This window comes from Hyperoodon ampullatus, assembly GCF_949752795.1.
Source record: "Hyperoodon ampullatus genome assembly, chromosome: X".
Lineage (NCBI taxonomy): Eukaryota > Metazoa > Chordata > Mammalia > Artiodactyla > Ziphiidae > Hyperoodon > Hyperoodon ampullatus.
Window position 1 is genome coordinate 90512473 of NC_136913.1, and position 20632 is coordinate 90533104.

General features: G+C 38.8%; 1 protein-coding gene across 1 annotated transcript in view; it reads left to right on the forward strand.

Annotated features, from left to right (window-relative positions):
- Positions 1 to 20632, forward strand: part of IL1RAPL2 (interleukin 1 receptor accessory protein like 2) — a gene marked incomplete at both ends in the record, with an annotated part of 1033390 nt that overhangs the window by 567123 nt on the left and 445635 nt on the right. Inside the window, one exon of the mRNA XM_079726932.1 lies at positions 10199 to 10352. Coding sequence (XP_079583058.1) covers positions 10199 to 10352 — 154 coding nt within the window. The remainder of the gene's footprint in view (positions 1 to 10198; positions 10353 to 20632) is intronic.

The following is a 20632-nucleotide window of genomic DNA, read 5'->3' on the forward strand; positions in this document are numbered from 1 at the left end:
AGCGTTCAGTAGGTGTTCTGTAGGAGTTGTTCCACGTGTAGCTGTATTTCTGGTGTATCTGTGGGGAGGAAGGTGATCTCCGCGTTTTACTCTTCGCCATCTTCCCCGGAAGTCTCAGGAATGACCATTTTTAAATGCTGTCACTCATTACAATGAGATAAGCTTCCAAAGTTAAGAACTTTACAGTTATTTATCTTGCTAAACATTCTGACAGTTTTCTTTCTTTTTTTAAAATGCTAAGTTGGGTAGCATGGAGTTTTTTTAATTTAATTTTTATTTTATATTTGAGTATAGTTGATTTACAATGTTGTGTTAGTTTCAGGTGTACAACAAAGTGATTCAGTTATACAGATACATATATCTATTCTTTCTCAGATTCTTTTCCCATATAGGTTATTATAGAATATTGAATAGAGTTCCCTGTGCTATACAATAGGTCCTTCTTGATTATCTATTTTATATATAGTAGTGTGTATATGTTAATCCCAAACTCCTAATTTATGCCTCCCCCCCCAGCTTTCCCTTTTGGTAACCATGAGTTTGTTATTGAAGTCTATGAGTCTGTTTCCACTTTGTAAATACGTTCATTTGAGCTTCTGCTGAAAAATCAGCTGTTAACCTTATGGGCATTCCCTTGTATGTTATTTGTTGCTTTTCCCTTGTTGCTTTTAATATTTTCTCTTTGTCTTTAAGTTTTGTCAGTTTGATTAAAATGTGTCTTGGCGTGTTCCTCCTTGGGTTTATCCTGTATCGGACTCTCTGTGCTTCCTGGACTTGAGTGTTTCCTTACCCATGTTAGGGAAGTTTTCGGCTAGTATCTCTTCAAATGTTTTCTCAGGCAGGTTCTCTCTCTCTCTTCTCCTTCTGGGACCCCTATAATGAGAATGTTTGTGCGTTTGAAGTTGTCCCAGAAGTCTCTTAGACTGTCCTCATTTCTTTCCACTCCTTTTTCTTTATTCTGTTTCATGACAATTATTTCCACCAGTCTGTCTTCCAGCTCACTTATTCCTTCTTCTGCCTCATTTATTCTGCTATTGATTCCTTCTAGTGTATTTTTCATTTCAGTTCTTGTATTGTTCATCTCTGTTTGTTCTTTAAATCTTCTGGTGCTTTGTTAAACATTTCTTGTACCTTCTCAGTCTGTTCCTCCATTATTTTTCTGAGATCTTGGATCATCTTTACTATCATTATTCTGAATTCCTTTTCAGGTAGATTGCCTATCTCCACTTCACTTAGTTGTTCTTCTGGGCTTTTATCTTGTTCCTGCATCTGGAACATATTTCTCTGCCATCCCATTTTGTCTAACTTTCTGTATTTGTGGTCTCTGTTCTGCAGGCTGTAGGACTGTAGTTCTTCCTGCTTCTGGTGTCTGTCCCCTGGTGGGTGAGTTTGGTCCAAGGTTTTGTGCAGGCTTCCTGGTGGGAGGGACTGGTGCCTGTCCACTGGTGGGTGGTGCTGGGTCTTGTCCCTCTGATGGGCAGGGCTGTGTCAAGGGGTGTGTCTAGAGATAGCTGTGGGCTCAGGACAACTTTAGGCAACCTGTCTGTTGATGGGTGGGTCTGTGTTCCCACTCTGTTGGTTGTTTAGCTTGAGGTGTCCCAGCACTGGAGCCTTCAGGCTGTTGGGTGGGGCCAGGTCTCAGTGCCAAAATGGTGACCACCAGGGGAGCTCACTCTGAGGAATATTGCCTGGGGTCTCTGCCACCAGTGTCCTTGCCCCTGCAGTGGGCCACAGCCAACCCTCGCTTCCCCAGGAGAGCCTCCAAGACCCACAGGTAGGTCTGGCCCAGGCTTCTATGGAGTCACTGTTTTGGCCATGGTCCCAGTGCACGTGGAACCTTGTTTGTGCCCTTGAAGAGTGGAGTCTCTGTTTCCCTCCATCCTGTGGATCTCCTGCACACAAGCCCACTGGTCTTCAAAGCCAAATGCTCTGGGGGCTCCTCCTCCTGATGCCAGACCCCCAGGCTGGGGAACCTGACATGAGGCTCAGAACTCTCACTCCTATGGGTGAACATCTGTGATATAATTATTTTCCAGTTTGTGGGCCACCCACTTGGTGGTTATAGGATTGGATTATGTCATGAAAGTGCCCCTCCTACCGTCCTGTGGCTTCTTATTTGTCTTTGGATGTAGAATATCTTTTTTGGTAGGTTCCAGTCTTTTTTGTCAATGGTTGTTCAGCAATAAGTTGTGGTTTTGGTGTTTTCATGAGAGGAGGTGAGCTCAAGTCTTTCTAATCCACCATCTTGTCTCCCAGAAAATCCTGATTTTCTTAAAGAGGGAAAAAGAAGGTCATTGAAGGCCTTGTAATACCACAGCCCAAATGGCCAACACATTTTGGCTAAGACAATGGTTTGGCAAAATGCTTGGGGTATTTGAATCCCTTTTGAAAATGTATTGATATTAGTATGTACCTTATTTTGTAACCATAAAATTGCATTCCATCCTGAAAATCTTAATCTATTTAACTAGAATTTTCAAAGATACTTTTATCCAGAAGAAATGAGCTAGGAATCCCATGAAGGCTTCAATTTTGTGTGCCCTAAAACCACAGTCAGTGACACAAGATTTAAGACCCATTTATCCTTGTTTTTATTTTTAGGTATGGCATTAGAAATGGGAAAATGGTTATTTATTATTTGCAAATTATAAAGAAAATGGGTTGCTATTTGAGGGATGGGTATTTAATATGTGTAAGAAGCACTAGTCTTTGAGTCTGGGGACCTGGATTCTGGTCACCATTACACCATTAATGTGGATGAGTAATTGGATGACACTGGGCCTCTATTTTCCCACATATAAAATAGATATAACAGTGTATGTCATATATCTCAGACATGTTATAAACATCTAATGACTAAAGTCCTTGATATTTGCTGCTACTATAGAAAGGAAAAAGTTACATAGGAAGCTAGAAGCAAAGTTACCTAGGACATCTCAAACTCCAATTGGGAATTTAAGATTGAGCGTTTTTTAAGTCCTGTTATTCTGTATAATCTACAAACATAAAATACATCCTTTTTACTTGTACAATTTGATGTGTTTTGGCAAATATATACACCACAAACAAGATACAGAACATTTTCATCATTCCAATTTTCTCCATGTCCTTTTGTATTCAGTCCCTTCCTCCAAGCCCCAGTCCTTGCTAAAAAGATATGTTTTCTATTCCTATGGTTTTGTATTTTCCAGAATGTCATATAAATGGAATAATATGATATGTAGCCTTTTGTGCCTGTCTTTACTCACTTAGCATAATTCATTTGAGATTTGTCAATGTTGTGGTATATATCAATAGTTCATTCTTTTTATTGCTGAATAATAGTCCAATATTCCACTGTAGAGATGTACCACTGTTTAGCCATTCACCCATTGATGACCATTTGCTGCTGGGTTTTGGTGATTAGGAATAAAGATCTTATAAGGTTGAGTTTTGACTGTCCAATTTCTGGATTTATCAAAATGATATGTTTTTGTCAACTTCTATAATTATTGACGTGTTTGTTTTTCTCAAATTTAACAGGAGTTTGCTATTGACCTTTCCTAAGTTGTTATAAGAATCCAGACTTTAAAGGGTCTTCCTGTGTATCCTTGATGGCATTAATGACATTTGAGGGATAAAAACAGATCAAAATAAGTTAAAGCCTTTTAAGCAATGTCTCTTTTTATAATCTGACTACCTTCTATATATCCATTAGAATGATCTTTTAGAAGTGCACATCTGATCATAGTGTGCCACTATTTAAAGCACTACAATGATTCTATAAAAACTTTTAGTTAGTAGTTCCTTTTTGTTGAGTATTTACAGGGCCTGACACTGTGCCACACATGTTCATTAATTAGCTAATTCAATTCTTAGGACAGTCTTATGAGATAGGTTATATAGTGACAGAGCTGAGATTTGAAACCTGACAGTGTGCAAATATCTTAGAATGGCATTTAAGGCTTTTAGTATCTGGCCTCAGCCTACTCATTGCCACTCTCAAGAGAGCAAAACTATTCATACTTTTTTTGTCCACTCCATGGTTTTTCACATCTGAGTTCTTCTACCCATGTTATTCCCTCTGTCCTGTATGTCCTGCTTGCCTGCCTAACTTTTATATATTGTTCAAAACTCAGCTCATTTGCTTATAGTAACCTATCTGTACACCAAACCTCTCTGTCATACCTAGTCTGGTATGATCTAGTCTGGTAATCTTGGATGAGCCAGCATTAGAATGACTTCAAATATTTCTTCTGTTCCTTTCTCACTTTCTTCTCTTTCTGGTATTCCCATTACATTTATGTTACATCTTTTGTACTCCTCTCACAGTTCTTGGATATTCTGTTCAATTTTTTTTCATTCATTTTCCTCTTTGTTTTTTAGTTTGGGAGGTTTCTATTGATATACCTTCAAGCTCACTAATTCTTTCCTTGGCCATGTCCAGTCTATGAATATGCCTATCAAAGACATTCTTTACTTCTGTTACAGTGTTTTGATTTCTAGCATTTCCCTTTTGATTCTAAGAGTTTCCATCTCTCTTCTGTTCTTACATATTGTCCACTATTTCTATTAGTGTCATTAACATATTAATCATACTTATTTTAAATTCCCAGACTGGTAATTCCAAAATGTCTGCCCTATCTTAGTCTGGTTCTGATGCTTCCTCTTTCTCTTCAAACAGTGTGTTTCTTTCTGTCTTTTAGTATGCCTTGTAAATATTTTTTAAAATCCAGATGTGATATACTTGGTAAAAGGAGCTGAAGTAAATAGGCCTTTACTGTGAGGGTTTTTTTATGCTTATCTGGCTAAGAGTCAGGCTGTTTTTACTACTTGCTGTAGGTGTTAGAAGCTAAAAGTCTCTCTGGTGTCCTTATTTTTTACTTCCCTGTTATCTTTCTATTTTTCTAGAGATATATTCTTTTTTTTTTCTTTTGTGGTATGTGGGCCTCTCACCGTGTGGCCTCTCCCATTGCGGAGCACAGGCTCCGGACGCTCAGGCTCAGTGGCCATGGCTCACGGGCCCAGCCACTCCACGGCATGTGGGATCTTCCCGGACCGGGGCACGAACCCGTGTCCCCTGCATCGGCAGGCGGACTCTCAACCATTGCACCACCAGGGAAGCCCCTAGAGATATATTCTTAAATAAGGTCTGTGTGGTGCATTTCTTTCAACTGTAGTATCGTGTTATTATATAGGAGCCCTACTGATGTGCTGGTAAGGTGTTGGGCAAGGGAAAGCATTCTATAATCCTGTGATTAGATTCAGTCTTTTAGTGAGCCTAGTTCCTGGCCTGTGACCATCGTAAGTGCTTCTCAGCTTCCTGTAAGACAGGAAAGATAGAGAGGACTGGAGCTGGCTATTTCTTTCCCCACTTCAAAGGCTAGAGAAGGCTGGGGTTGTATATTTCCTGTACCCCACGTCATTTATGGGCAGGCTCTTTGGGTATATTTCAGAATGGTTTACTTTCCCCATCCTTTGCCAGAAGCAGGATTTTTCTCTGATCTTCAGCCTGAGAAGAACCTGGTGGGACTCGTGGAGGTAAAACTTACGAAAGTGTGGGCTGCCTTCCAAGACTGGGCCCTCAGGGTTTTTTTATTTCTCAAGCTAGTTCACACTTAGTCTCCAGAAATTAGTCAATTATCCTTTGAGTGTTCCTACCAGTTGGCTCCTGAGGCTGCTTCTGCTCCCAGTAAACTGTGATTCTCTGTATCTACCTGTCTCTCCAGTTTCTGGGACAGTGGCTTTTACTGTGACCTCAATTACCTGATGGAAATAAGAGAAATTATTGAGTTTCAGTTTGTTCAGCTTTTTTCTTGTCGTTAGGATGGTAGTAACAACTTCCAGGTCCTTTATGTGTCAGATAAGAAACAGTAAATCAACCCCTTCATTGGAATGGTAACTTTGGATTGTCTTTTGAATTGTCTCCAGACTCCTATAGAAATATGAGTCACATTAACTCCTAATAGTTATTAACATATCAAGATAGTTGTGTGTGTAATTTGAAAGCTGGATGCTGAGGGTAATGACAATGATAGAATAATAGTTAATATTTATTGAGTGGTTTTAGCATGTGATGCTCTATATTACAGAGGATTTATATGTATTACCTCACTTAATCCTAATAATTACCTCTATTTGGTATATATTATGATTATCACCAACTTTTTAAAAATAGGTGAAGCAACTGAGGCTTAGATTGGTTAAGTAGCATGCTCAAGAACATAGAATTTGGGATTTCATCCCGAGTATTTGAATGTGGGATTTATACTGAACTGCTGTGGGGGTACCAAATTCAACATTAGGACTGTGAAGATAGAAAGTTAGAGGAAAAGAACTAGGGAGGGGAAGGACTCTCTGCAGTGGGTTATCCTAGGCATTTGGAGTGGAAGTACAAGACTGATACCCAATTCACAATTGTGCTCCTATCTCTTCCATCTTTAAAGTGAAGAAAGTTCAGTTTTCCTACAAATTGTTAGGCAGAGCCTAGATGCTCTATGGAATAGTCCAGCCTCCAGGGGAAAGGAGAGAAGTTTGGTGTGAGGGAATGTGTGTTAGGTATTTGAAGAGCACCAGAGGTTATGTGATTGCCTTATGGTTGCACAGCTGCTTTGTGTCTGAACTTCAGAATCAGAATAAATATTTAAATGAATCTTCCTCATGTTCTTGCTGTGAGAAATGAGTCATGTGCTCGGAATAGCACTGAAGTAACCATGACTAACAAATCAAACTGATTGAAATACACCTGTGGTTGTGATGATGCTATCTCAGAAGTAGACTGTAAATGTAGTGGTGAATATTTCAGGGTGGGAACTCCAAGATCCAAATATGGCTGGCAGCTTCAAGGGGCTTGTTTCTGTTGAACATCCTAGGCTCCCAACCTAGCAACTGCTGGCTAATAACATCTTCCATTCAGGAAGGCTGGGAAGAAGGGAAGGAAGCTGGAATTTAAAGGCTGATGTGATTTTGACTGAGCAAGGATGTCCTACAGCAAACTGTTCTGTGAGAGGACAGCTGGACCATGAATTGAAGCTCTTTGTTAAACTTAGGTAAAACTGGTCCTCAGCGAAAACTTCCAGTTGATTAAGTTCAATGTAATGGTCTCAGAGGCATTAAATAATAGAGGCATTACACACTGAGGACAATATTAGGGGCCTGTTCCCATTCGAGGTTCTGGTAGTTTGTCCTTGCCTCAGATAAACAACCATCTTGAGACTTGACCTATGTGCTGCAAACTTTATTGCCCACCAGTCTGTCAGAATTAAACTGAACAGGTCTGGAGAGAGTGAAGTATGGTAATGTTGTCTGTCCAATAGGAAAGAGATGATGGGAAGACTGGAGGCAGGAGAGAAGCAGTGACAGTAGTAAGCCTCGCAGCCAGCAGCTTAAGGCAGAGATGCTGCAAATAATGGAGTAAAAACCTGGAAAACTTCTGAGATTTGATATAGGCACCCAGACGTGGGCAGGATAGCCAATGAGGTAACTTCATGAAGGATGTGTTGGTGGGGGCAGTATATCATCTACAAGGCTCTTCTGAACAAAATATAGTTTCTCTACCCACCTGCTAGGATTAGTGTTGGAGTGGCCTCTTAGGAGCTATACATTTTCAGTGGGTTAAAGTATTATATTGCTGGGGGATGGTTAACCAATTAGTGAAGATTTGTTTTTATCTGATTAGTCCATTAGCACCAAGTTTCACCAAGCAGAGCCAGACGTTTGAAGAAGATATAATCCAGGATTGTGAAAGTTTAGGGATGAAAAGCATTCTCTGTGTTGGATGACCACTAAATATAGTGCTGCCCAACAAGAGTGTAATGAATAAACTCTGCAAGCCTCTGGATTCTGGCTGTTCATATGGTAGTGTATAGTATCCCCACATGCAGAGTAAAAAACTGAGACCTAAAGAAGTTAGACAAATTTTCCCAAGATCACAGAACTTGGCTGAACCCCAGATTTTGACCTAGAGCTGTCTTGCTCTGAAGCCAGTTTGCCTTTTCATCTATACTACATTGTTCCAGAAGGATGGAGGTGACCTGAAGATAACATTTTCCTATAACACAGTTAAAAACAAAAACTCTATTGGGTACAAGGAATCCTTTATAAGGCTAGATGACAACTTGAAAAGCACTTGGGACTATCTGTATCTATCCCAAAGAACATGTGAAGATTCCAGGCTGTTCTTCATCAGGAGTTATTTTGTAATTCCTGTATACTCTTTAGATTTTAATTCCTGGGGGGGAAAAAAAGAAAACAAAGCAGTGTGCAGAGAAAATGAAAATGGTCAGAGCTAATTTCATATGGACTTTCCCCCGAAAAATGACATTAGAAGATGATGCCATTCGTCTTTGAATGAAGTGAGCTTCAGCTCATTTGCCTGCCCCCACCACTGCTATGTGAAAGTGAAGCAGCTCAGTTTTCATTTTCCTTTCCTCTCAAAATGCCCAGAGGGACCATATTTTTGTTTAATGACCTTCAGAATGATTCTTTAGAAATCTGAGGCTATCAGAGTTGGAAGCAATGCGAAAATAATTGTGGATTATTATTGTATGACGATAGTGGCAGCTGGGCTATTTTTTTTTCTTTCTGTTCAGTCTTTCTTTTTCATTTTCCCAGAAACCTTATATCCCAAGGTTTAACTCAGAAGCAAATCTCATATAGGTGATAAACCTTGCCAGACATGGTATGTAATAGAATTTCAGACAGACCCTTAAGTGTTCTTTGGAAAGACCCTAGGGAGTGAAGCAGCTTTATATCTAGATGCCCTAGACAGTATTACTTTTATTTACTCTCTGACAATGTGTGTGGGTAGTTGTATTGGACATAAAGCAAGCGTATCTCTTAAATATTATACCTGTGAACTTAAGTGTCAGTTTTTGTGTTTTGTTGTCAAAACTTCTGTTATCATAACAGAAGAAATTTTGTTACAGTAAAATCTAATAAATGGGTGCTCACTCTTCCAAATCATTTTATGACATGTGCACACACACACGTGCACACACTCAAGCATGCAGAGCTGGGGATTGAGAGTCAGCACCGATTTTACTTTTACATGAATATTTAGGATGTGTCTGCAGAGGGTGGGAGTAAGGGTGGGGAGAAGGAGGGGTAGAATAGATGTTGTATTTACCATGGGGAAAGTGGAAACTGTCCTCAACTATTATTCAGGTCATCTGCCTCATGATCAATTTTTTTAATTCCTTAACTGACATATCCAGAATTTAAATGACAAAATACTTCAGCACCCCCTCACACCTATCTCCCACAGCTTCACTGATGTTTGCACAGCTTTTGGCCACCACTTTCGTTGAACATTTGAGATAAGTGGTAGACAAACTGGAGCAATATGTAAAAAGTAGTCTGAGAAAATTCCCCAAAGACAAAGCCACTTGGCTGAATATTCTTACATGCTCTGCTATTGTTGTATCTCTGTCGATCGATGGAAATTAACCATTCCTTTCTAGTAAAGTCCAATTCCAGTAGCAACACATTCTTACCAGATGAGTAAAAGAATTGACCTCAAAACCCAAATCTTATTATCTGGTCACAGATCACTGAACTCAGAAAATAAGTGGATAATTTCCCCATTACCTTACTACAACAAAGTGTGTCCTCATTTTACCTAGATATGTCTCTAGAGAATTCCTCAAGCCTCATTTTCTTGATCCCCTTCCCCCCTCAACCTCCCCACAATAGATCTCTTGACTATGGGGAGAGAGACTCTTGAATATTATTATTAGTTTTTACTATAAAATTAATTAAACCATTGCCAGTGTAAAAGCCAATTAGAATTTTTAAATAATGCCTAAGACTCCCTGTTTATATTATGTTGCTAAGTGAACATTATCCTCTTAGAACTCTTAGGACATATTCCTGTCATATAGAAAGAACCAGGGCATTAAAATGCTACTTAGTGACTGTTCTACCTCTTTTGCATTTGGGGATCTTGTATGCTTTTCTGTTTTTGCAGAATGTCTCTAAGGACTTCCTGCTCTTGGGATCAGGCCTTTAAAGTGGTTCTTAGGGTGGTAGTTGTGATGTTTCAATTGGATACAATAAGATACATTTGTGATGTTTTCTGGTCATTGACGTAACCCTTTAGCTACATATTTTGAAAACTAAAGAGAAGAGTACAAAAAAGTGAAAGTACTAACTTGCCAGTACTAAGACTTAATGATGTGAATTTTTATTTTTTGCTTACTTGAAAATATTTTCTCTGCAGGAATGCAAGCCAAAAATGTGGAGAAGCATCATAATACAGAAAGGAAATGCCCTTCTAATCCAGGAAGTTCAAGAAGAAGATGGGGGAAATTACACTTGTGAGCTTAAGTATGAAGGAAAACTTGTAAGAAGAACAACTGAATTGAAAGTTACAGGTAAGCATTGGTTTTACCAAATCATGGCAAATGAGATTTTAAGTATAATTTGGTACAGGAAGAAAAAGTTTCCAAACAAAGAGTAAACTAGATGTGAATTTAGAATTAGCTACAAATAAAATAGTTGTGAACCTCACTATTAATAAGTTGTACTGATAAGCTATATGTGGAATATGGACAATTAATTTAGGGAATGTGGTGCCAGTTACTGCATATCTGTTCTCTGCTTTTATGAAAGGTTCTTAACTCTTCAGAGTATCATTGATTGTTACTAAGCGTCTCAGAAAAAAATATGCTGGAACCACTTTAGAATGTTGACTTAACCCATATGTGGAGTCTTCTTGCAGGTGAAGGCTGCCTCAGAATGAGGATCTGTTGGGCTTTTGTAATGAAATCTTCTCGGACTGCATCCAAAATATCATTTATATAGAATTGCTCATAAATGAGTGATGTTATTGTGAGGTTCTAGTGATTTTTAAATGGAGCAGCTCCAAATGAATAGCATGCACATATGTGTTTACATCAGAAGTACAAGCAAATTGTAAATTAGTAATTCTACTCACAATGGAGAAGAGAGACTCAGAATATTCTTACCTGGTGGAGAATGTTAGCAAGTAATTTTCAGCAAAATAGGACAGACCCTAATGACATAAAGATTATCCCTGACAATGGGTGTGATGGACCTTAAGAAACGGTGTGACAAAAGGTCCACCTACTATTGTGCCTGAGCAAATCTTGACTAATTTTATTCTTCCTATATATGTTTTAGATGTATGTGTGTGTGTATAAGTATACACACACATTTTTGTATTGTGGGTAAAATCTGAGCCATGGTAAAATTTGGCATTATCCAGACAAGTGTAATATTTATTGCACTTATTAACTTGAACATTACCTGTTTAACCATCTAATGTTGACATCAACTAGTTGTTTAGTTACAACGTACTCTCATTAATGTTAAGAATATGGATTTTCTTCTATATTGTTTTTGTTTATGGCTAGCTGACCTTTTTGGGATAGTGTTAAAATCAGTCTACTAATAATGATACTTGCTTAGTAAGTTCATTTGTATAACATATATTTGATTTAGTTTTTGATCCCTGAGAGTCAACTAGTTTCTTTTTTCATTTTTTTCTAAATTCTAAATGTTAACAAAAGGAGTAAAAATAAAAATCAATATATACACTTTAAATTTATTTAAAAATTAATATATATATATATTAGTTCATTCTCTATTCTGATACATGGCAGTTCTACTTCTTAGTCTGAATTCTAAAGTACCTTCTGTGAAGGTCTGAATTATTATTTTGATTAGAATTGCACGTTGCTTCTCCATGAGCTTTCAAAATAACTACCATATTGGGCCAATCCAAATAGCAAAGATCTGCTTTTGTTTAACTTCTGATTCCCTTAGTATGAACTAGACTTCCTGCCTCATTCAAGCAGAAGAGTCAATCATAGGTAGTTATATGTCATTAATAAGTGGCCTGACCATGCACAAATCCTTGCAGCATCATCATTTTGACCACAGTCATATAATCCTTATCTGATGCTTTCAGAACACTTCCATTTGGAGGCCATTTAGTAAAGTTTGTAACATTATAGTATTTAGCTTATATTTTAAGTTGGACCAGAATAAAGTAAATATCAAACCTCTTTTATGCTTCCATCTGTTGGGTTATGGTGACAACACATTTGTTTCTTTAGTTTGTTTTTAGATTCTGGAGCTTATTTTGGGTGTCTTATAAGGCATTAATTCACTTGCCCTAAACTTTAAGAAGAGTTGAACTGGGGATTTAAAATTTCACCTGAACTCTACCTCTCAGAGTTTCTCAGACTTTAATGTGCATCAGAATCACATGGAAGAACCCAGTTATGGTAAAGATGAGGCTCCTTACATATAGATTCCCATCTCTCTCCTCCAGATTCTAATTTAGTACATCAGTAAGACAGGGAATTTATCTTTTTGTCCTGGGGAATTTCTTGCATGCCTTTCAAGGATCATGCTTTGAGAAATACTAGCTGAGAAAATGGTGCCACAGAAGTCAGTCACAGGTATGATTCCCTAGTGAGCATGTTAGTTCACACATACACACACAGTCACACACACACCAAAACTAATTTTCATAGGTCCCAAATTGTTTCACCTAAGCTCCTAAGAGCTGTCATGAAAATACAGAGTTTTGATCACTAAGGGAAATCTGTCAAGGGAGGGTGAGGATAAAACCTCAGCCACTGAAAAAGTAATTTATTCACTTGCTATTTAGATAAAAATACACTGAGTATGTATTACGTACTAGAAAAATAATTCAAACTTATCATTGAGTCATTGTTCATATAAGTAGATATCAAGTTTATTTATTCACAGAGTTCAAATGTTATACTTGATGTAAAGACAAAACGGCTTCTTGGTATGGAAGTTCAAGAGGTTGCTCTGTGAAGATTTATTTTTGTTTGCAATATTGTCTAAACTATATTATTCCTTGTTTCCTTGATTAAAGAGCAATTACTCAGCCATAAAAAGGAGCGAAACTGAGTTATTTGTAGTGAGGTGGATGGACCTAGAGACTGTTATACAGAGTGAAGTAAGTCAGAAAGAGAAAAACAAATACCGTATGCTAACACATGTATAAGGAATCTAAAAAAAAAATGGTCATGAAGAACCTAGGGGCAAGATGGGAATAAAGATGCAGACTTACTAGAGAATGGACTTGAGGATACGGGGAGGGGGAAGGGTAAGCTGGGACAATGTGAGAGAGTGGCATGGACATATATACACTACCAAACGTAAAATAGATAGCTAGTGGGAAGCAGCCACATAGCACAGGGAGATCAGCTCGGTGCTTTGTGACCACCTAGAGGGGTGGGATAGGGAGGGTGGGAGGGAGGGAGATGCAAGAGGGAAGAGATATGGGGACGTATGTATATGTATAACTGATTCACTTTGTTATAAAGCAGAAACTAACACACCATTGTACAGTTATACTCTAATAAAGATGTTAAAAAAAGAGCAATTAACAGATTGTCCTCTTATATTTCAAAATATAAGGCTGGGATTATTTAAAGAGTAACCCACTCATACTTGTTTTGAGTTTAGCAATATGCAGGCATGGGCTAGGAATATTAATACAAAAATCATAGGGTTGGTTAATTACAAAATCATGTAGGTAGAGGTTTTTAAGATTGTGTATTGTAAGTATGCAAGTTTTAAAATATTAAAATTTTAAAAGATTATTTTCTCACTGTTCTTTTAAATTTATAAATTAGAAATATTTCTTAAGTGAAACAAGTGCTCTCTTAAAGTGTATAGGTACTACTTGCTTTAAATAGACTGGTTGTAGAAAGATCCAGTTATTCAAAACTGATTAATTAGAAGGTAATCTTTGGCTTTATGAAATTATTTTTTCAATATAAAAGAATTTGTCATGAGATTTCTTTAAATAGCCAGCTGCATTTAAGTAGGATTTGATTTAAATGCAACTTTTCTGGAATCATTTTAATATTTAAATCATAACAGACCTGTGTAATGTTATTGTAGACATTTCTTTTTTATACTTTTGGAGGCTGCAGATAAATAGGGAGTCGTTTAACAACATATAGACATGTACAACAGGGTATTTAGGTCACTTGCCAAAGATACCAACAACTAAAAGTTGTATTTCCCACAGCATATTTCAGGTGGCTATTTGCTATTTTAAAGATATATTTTTTCCTTTATTCTCACATTGAATTTTGTGCAGAAGCCTAGTCAAAGTGATAAGGACAGAAGGGAAGGTTGACTACATGAGGACGTAGAACAGGTGATAATAGAAGAAGGAGAAGAGGAGTCGGAGAGGGTAGATAAAATAATGGAATAGGGTCTCCTATTATAATAGAGGAGAATGTCTGCCTTGAGAAGGTCAATGACAGACATAACTTATAAGGGCACCCAGAAATGAACCCAAGCAGGAAGCCAATACTAATTAACTATATTTAGAAGATAATTCACCCTTCACCTAACAAATTATTCATAAATACCTGATTTTATGCCTTTTCAGAAAAGCATATTGACTATTTTGAAAAAAAACACTAACCTGTTCTCTGGTGAATATGCAAATAATACCCCTACTCCTGATTATCTTAGATAGCTCTAGAGTTCCTGACTTGAGACTCTTCACTTATTAGGGATGAGAGATTTCTTAACCCATTGGTGTCTTAATGTCATGGCTAGAAAGAGAGGTTTATTCTATGGATAGGTTGCAAAGATTTGCTGCTGGATTACTATAATAGCAGCAAATCAATCTGGTCATGCAAGGCTTGATTAAATTGCAAACTGGAAGCTGGAATCAGTCTTTGGTGAAGATGTTCAAATGCATGGCTTCAGTAAGTGCTTTTAATTTCACTGTGCAAAGCTAAAACCAACTGTAGTGCATTGTTGAAGGTGTCACTTAGACTGCATAGCTTGTTAGGGTAACCTTCCTTTGGTGTGGAGAATGGCATCTGTTTACACACAGAGGAAGCAATTTCCCATCAGATTTGAAAACGGGCTTTTCCTGGCCCTGGCTCTTTGTTCTTTCATGCCTCTAGAGTTAATCCTGAGACACTGGGGTGAGAGTGGGTTTAGGAAAAACAGTGGAATTTAGAGATATGGTGGAGAGTTGGGGGAATAAAAAGAAGTGGAGATTCTGACTGACTGATAATAATGCAACAGGAGAAGTGATCTCTAAGCCAACAACTAAGTTATCATAATAGGGGCCTCCTGAGAGCTAATGTCTATTGACAGCTCACTGTGAAGGAGACATTGTGCTTAGTGTATTTCATTCATTTTCTCATTTATTCCTCACAACAACAATATGAGAGTGGATACTATTATTGTCCTCATTTTATAGAAGAAGAAACTAAAACATAGAGAGGCTATGTCCCAAGGTCACATACTTTGTAATTGGCCAAGCACAAATATGAATCTAGGTCTTTCTGACTTTCAAATATAACTTTTCAACCATCACCAAGCACAAACCATACAATTTCACCCATATTATGTACATTGAAAAAGATGCCAAAATATTGATCACAGTGTACATCATCCCACTATAATGGCCTTTTTGGACATTAACTATTTGGTCTTCAATTTGAAGTCCCTGCTGGAATTTAAATAACCCTAAAAAGAATACACTTGACATTTTGGAGTCTAGTCCTTAGCTCTCAGTGAGCACCTTAGATGAGATTAGTAGTAATGGGACACATAACTAAATCTGAGCTTAGGACAGTGCCAGGAGAGAAACAAGGAACAGCGTGGTGCCAGGAAAAGCAAGAATGTACGGAAGATAGAATTTACCAGGCTGCATGTTTTGGTGCCATGTGACCCTATCAATAGAAAATCCGTATTGAGAAAAAAAAATCAATTCCAGTAAGGTTCATTGCAGTTATGGCAATGATTTCAAATTAGTAGAAGTGAAGCAATAGAGAACAGTCTAGTTAAACAACATTGATTCAATTGGTAAAGACCAATCATCACAAAAATCAGTCTACTATGTGCAGCCAGGAGCATAGGATCCAAATTTCTAACGTGGTTCTTGAAGGAAACAGGTAGACACAGAATTATGTTCCCTTTGGAACCTGTGAAAATTTAAAATATGTTCATTAAGAAAAATAGTGTTTCCCCAACTGTGTTCTATGGAGCTCCAATTCTAAGAGATGTTAATAGTTACTTTGGGGAGAGAAAAAGGAAAGGAAGAGAGAATGGTGAGAAGTTCTGTGGCAATGTGTTTATCTGCTAGGTCAAAGTTATATAGCTTTCCTTCTTGCAAGGCGTTTCAGGGCATCTTATTGTATATAATATTCTAATATATATTATAATTTTCTAAAAGGAAGATGGGCCATTTCCTAAACTGTATGACCACATAACACTTTTCCCCTGGTTGACAGTATCTGAAGATGCTGTTTCTACAGAATAAACTGTAAAAAAAAAAAAAGGGGGGGGGGCTTCCCTGGTGGCGCAGTGGTTGAGAGTCCTATGCGGGGGACACGGGTTCGTGCCCCAGTCCGGGAAGATCCCACATTCCGCGGAGCGGCTGGGCCCATGAGCCATGGCCGCTGAGCCTGCGTGTCCGGAACCTGTGCTCTGCAACAGGAGAGGCCACAACAGTGAGAGGCCCACGTACCGCAAAAAAAAAAAAAAAAAAAAAAAGCTAAGTGAGTAGTCAAGTGAATACCTGGGTCTACTGGCATCCTACTGAGGACTGTATCTTTAACAGTTTCAGTAATATACTTAGCAGGCATTAACTTTATGTTACAATTATAATCTTGTTTTCCATTGTTTATCTTATTTTCTCAACTAGCCTATAAGCTCCTTAAGGACAGGGTTTTGTTGACCAATTCTTTTGCATCTCCCCAAGTGCTGAGCATATAGTAAGTACTCAGACATTATGTGTAGCTTGGATTGGTTGGGTGCTTATTTCATTGATGAGTGCTTCAGTTGGGCACAAATAAGAAAGCTTGATATTTGTAGAGAACTTTATAATTTCAAAGCACTTTCACTTCTGAGATCTCGTTCTGTTTCTCACAGAACTTTGTGGAGTTGGCAAAGATTGTTGTTGTTGTTGTTGTTATCATTATTTGTATTTTGTATTTTTCAGCAGAGTAAATTATGGCTCAGAGTGTTTAAACCATTTACCCTGGGCTGGGAACTGGTGAATGGCATAGCCAAGTCTAGAACCCGTATCTGCTGATTCCTAACACAATACTTTCCTAACCTATACCCCTGTTACTCTGGCCACAGTCCCTTAATCCTGGGTTCTGGGCCAGATAAAAAGGTGATGCAACCCAAAGAGGACTCCAAGGATGGTGACTCCAGAGCTCAGGTCTCCAGAGCTAAGGATCCCTGAAATAACCTGTTATTTAAAATGCTTATTTGCCAATCCACTGTTTTGGCTTTAAGAAGAAATAGCTCTGATTCGATTCCTTCTATAAAAGGAAAAGCATTTACTGCTGATAGCTGAAACTAGGCCAGTGAAGGGGTAATTCCCTAATCAATGTTCAAAATGCTTCTAGAAGCCAGGCAGGTCATATACCTGAGTGAGCGTGTGAGGCCACAGAGGGGAGCAAGTTGGAGAGTCTTCACAGTATCAACTCAGCCCTAACTGATTGCTGTTATATGAAATTAAGGATCCAGTGCTGCTAGGCCCTCTAATTTTTGAAGAGATGCTAGAAGTCTGGATTTTTAGGTAGAAATCCCTGGCTTGTTGAGCACTGTGTGGACCAAATAAAACATGCCTGTAGGCTAAATTCTGTTTGAGGGCTGCCTATTTGTGGCCTTTGCCTTAAAGAATTTGGTTCAGTAGCACTTTTAAACAAGTGACTGGCTGTGTGGTGGGTGCAGACTCTGCTCCATGATTTCCATCTCCAGCAGCAAGTGGGGAAAAGAATCTTAAAGTGGTCTGGAGAGCAGTTAATAGACAAACTGAGAACAGCACTCAGAAGCTATCCTAATCACACCATCCAACAGAGTGGTCGATCCAAGCAGAGAGTGAAGGGCACAATTTATGGATGTAATACTACAGGAGGGGTATTGACAAATTGATCACCTTCCAGAGAAGAGCGATTTAGATGGTGAAGCAAGTTGGTCTCAAATGTTACAGATAAATGAAGAGCCCCGGGGATAAAGCAGCCGCCTTAGAGCAGCATCGAAGCAGTGCCATGTGAAGCACCGAGGGGGACAAATCACTGGCGTGTGTTCTCTCTCCTTCCTGTTCCCTCTCAGCAGCCAGTTGCTACGATCTGAATGTCTGTATCCTGATTATCGTATGAGAATATATCTCATTTATACCTTTTCTGTGACTTAATGAGGAAAGACCTCAGCAGTCAATAGTTCTTGGCTACATTAATGGAACTTTCACATGACTGACTGTGCATTTCATAATTGACTGTTCTTTTGCACAGTTACAGGTACAGAAATCTTATGACCCAAACCGGCTTGCAGCAGCTCCTTTGCCTTTCCTCCTAAGCCTCCCTCTTCTCCTGGGTCACCCTGGCCTTTCCTACCCTACCCAGCCCACCCTGAATGACATCTTTGTCCCTCTCTAGCTCTTTTAAATGTCCTAATGTCATGTCTTCTCTGTAGCCCACCTCCCCAGATCCTTGCTTTCTGGTGGGGCTAATCTAGTACCTCAAAGAGATAAAGAATTCATGACTGATATTGGCCAAAATGTTTCCCTTCTAAGCTAACATATTTGCAATTTAATAGATATTTCAATTCTGTAACTCATAGGCATGACTAATGGTGGGAATTTCTGGCAGCTTTGCAGTGCCTGTGGGGGGCCTTTCCCAGAGTGTCACAATTCATACCCTGCAGGTGGCTGTTTGCTTCCTCTAGAAACAAGGTCAGCTCTACTCATGACCTTGCGGGACAAGGAGGAATAAAAAAAGCCTACTTAGAATTAGTGGGAAGGAGGGCCTTGAATGTCAGTCTAAAGAGTGATTTTTTTCCCTTCCTCTTCTGCCACTCTTATTTTGTCTCTCCTTTCTCCCCCTTATTTCCCTCCTTTGCCTCAACCTATGACACAGTGCTATCTCTTAACCCTATTAGTGACAGCCAGGGTCAAAGAGATTTCCAGTCTCTGTCCTAGGAAAATTTTTGTGTCGTGTTTCTATGCCCTACAGGGAGATGAACGAACACTATTAAACTGTCCCATCAGCAGAAAGACACTCTTGTTCCTCTGCAGAGTCAGGGACTATGAGAACATTCATTCCTGTGGGAGTCTTTCGCAAGTAGCTGTGCGGGAGCCCAGCTTGCTGGGAGGGCTGGGGGTGAGCAAGTTAGAGCACCGTAGCAGCAGGATGTGGCAAACGTGCCCAGTCTAGGCCAGTTCCGCTCCAGTGGCTCTCTTCCAGCACCTGAGGTGATCATTGACTCCTTGACTGACTTTTCTGACTTGAGTTAGGGGTGGGGGAAGGAGTTCTTAGGAAGGAATTACATTACGAATCCTAGGTATATAGGCATCTGAGATCCATGGGCACAGATTTCCCTAGTTCCATTATGTTCATTTGTGAGACTCTCAGCTACCTTGCTCTCTGCTAACCTGAAAGCAGTGGTTTGAGAAGGCTGAGAATATTCTGTCAAGCTACCCTTGTAAAGGGATGAAAACTAGAAGCTTAGTATCGTGGGAGATTAACCATGAACTAGATCCAACACAGTGGAGTAGATGCTCAGAGAATGCCCGTTTATTGGGTCAGGCACTGTACTTTACAATCAGTCAAAGTTCACAACAACCTTGGAAGGTTGCCAATATTGTCTTTATTTTATAAGGGAAGAAATGGAGACTCAGGATAAGTTACTTGTCTATGGTCACACGGCTAGTAAGTGGTGGGGCTAGGATCTGAACCCACCTTTGTTCTAAAACCTTGCTCTTAAAGCAACATGCTACAGACTACCTGCATGGCTCTTGCACACAACAGTGCTCCATAAATGCTATTAACTCCTTACCTTCCTGCTTGTTTGCCTACTTCATGCCTTCATACTCTTCTTTGCCAGGACATATTTGCACTTCTGGACTTCCTCCAGGAAGTCTTCAGAGATTAACTTTACTTTACAGTCACCTGTTTCTTTCTCCTAAATTCCCTTGGCAATTTTATAAAAGTTTTCACCACACTGACTGATGCTAATTTATGATTAATTATCTTAGATATCTTTGTTTAGGTTTTGTCTCACCAGTTAGATTAATGTTCTCCAATATTCTTGGTTCCCCATACAAAGGTTTATCTTGACATTTAGACACAAAATACAATTATGGAGCTAGGAGCTGGGCTCAGTGTTTTCACAGATATGGTTTCATTTAAGTATCAAAAAAATCCTGTGTGGTATTGTCACCTTAGCCCCTCTTTACAGATGCTGAAGTTGAAATTTGGAGATGTTAGGTAATTTCTCTCAGTGTTTTACAACAACTGAACAATGATGCTAGAATGAAGATTCAGGTGGCTATTGTTTTCTCAAAGTCTGAGTCCCTTCCACTAGTAAATGCTTATAGAACCATGTATTGCTCATAGTACTATGATCTGATTTGACAACAAAAAATTTTCTTATATGTAGATGGTTAAGATACAGATGCGCACACACATACACACACACAGGAATCTTAGCAAAACAAAGAGTATGATTCTAAGAGAAGACCCTTGGAAAACTCTGAAAACTTGGTTTGCTCCCTTATGTCCTGATCTAGAACCAGAAAAATCTGATTCAAATCCTTGTAGCTGTGTGACTTTGAGAACTTTAATTTACTCTTATGAATTTCAGTTTTTTCTCCATG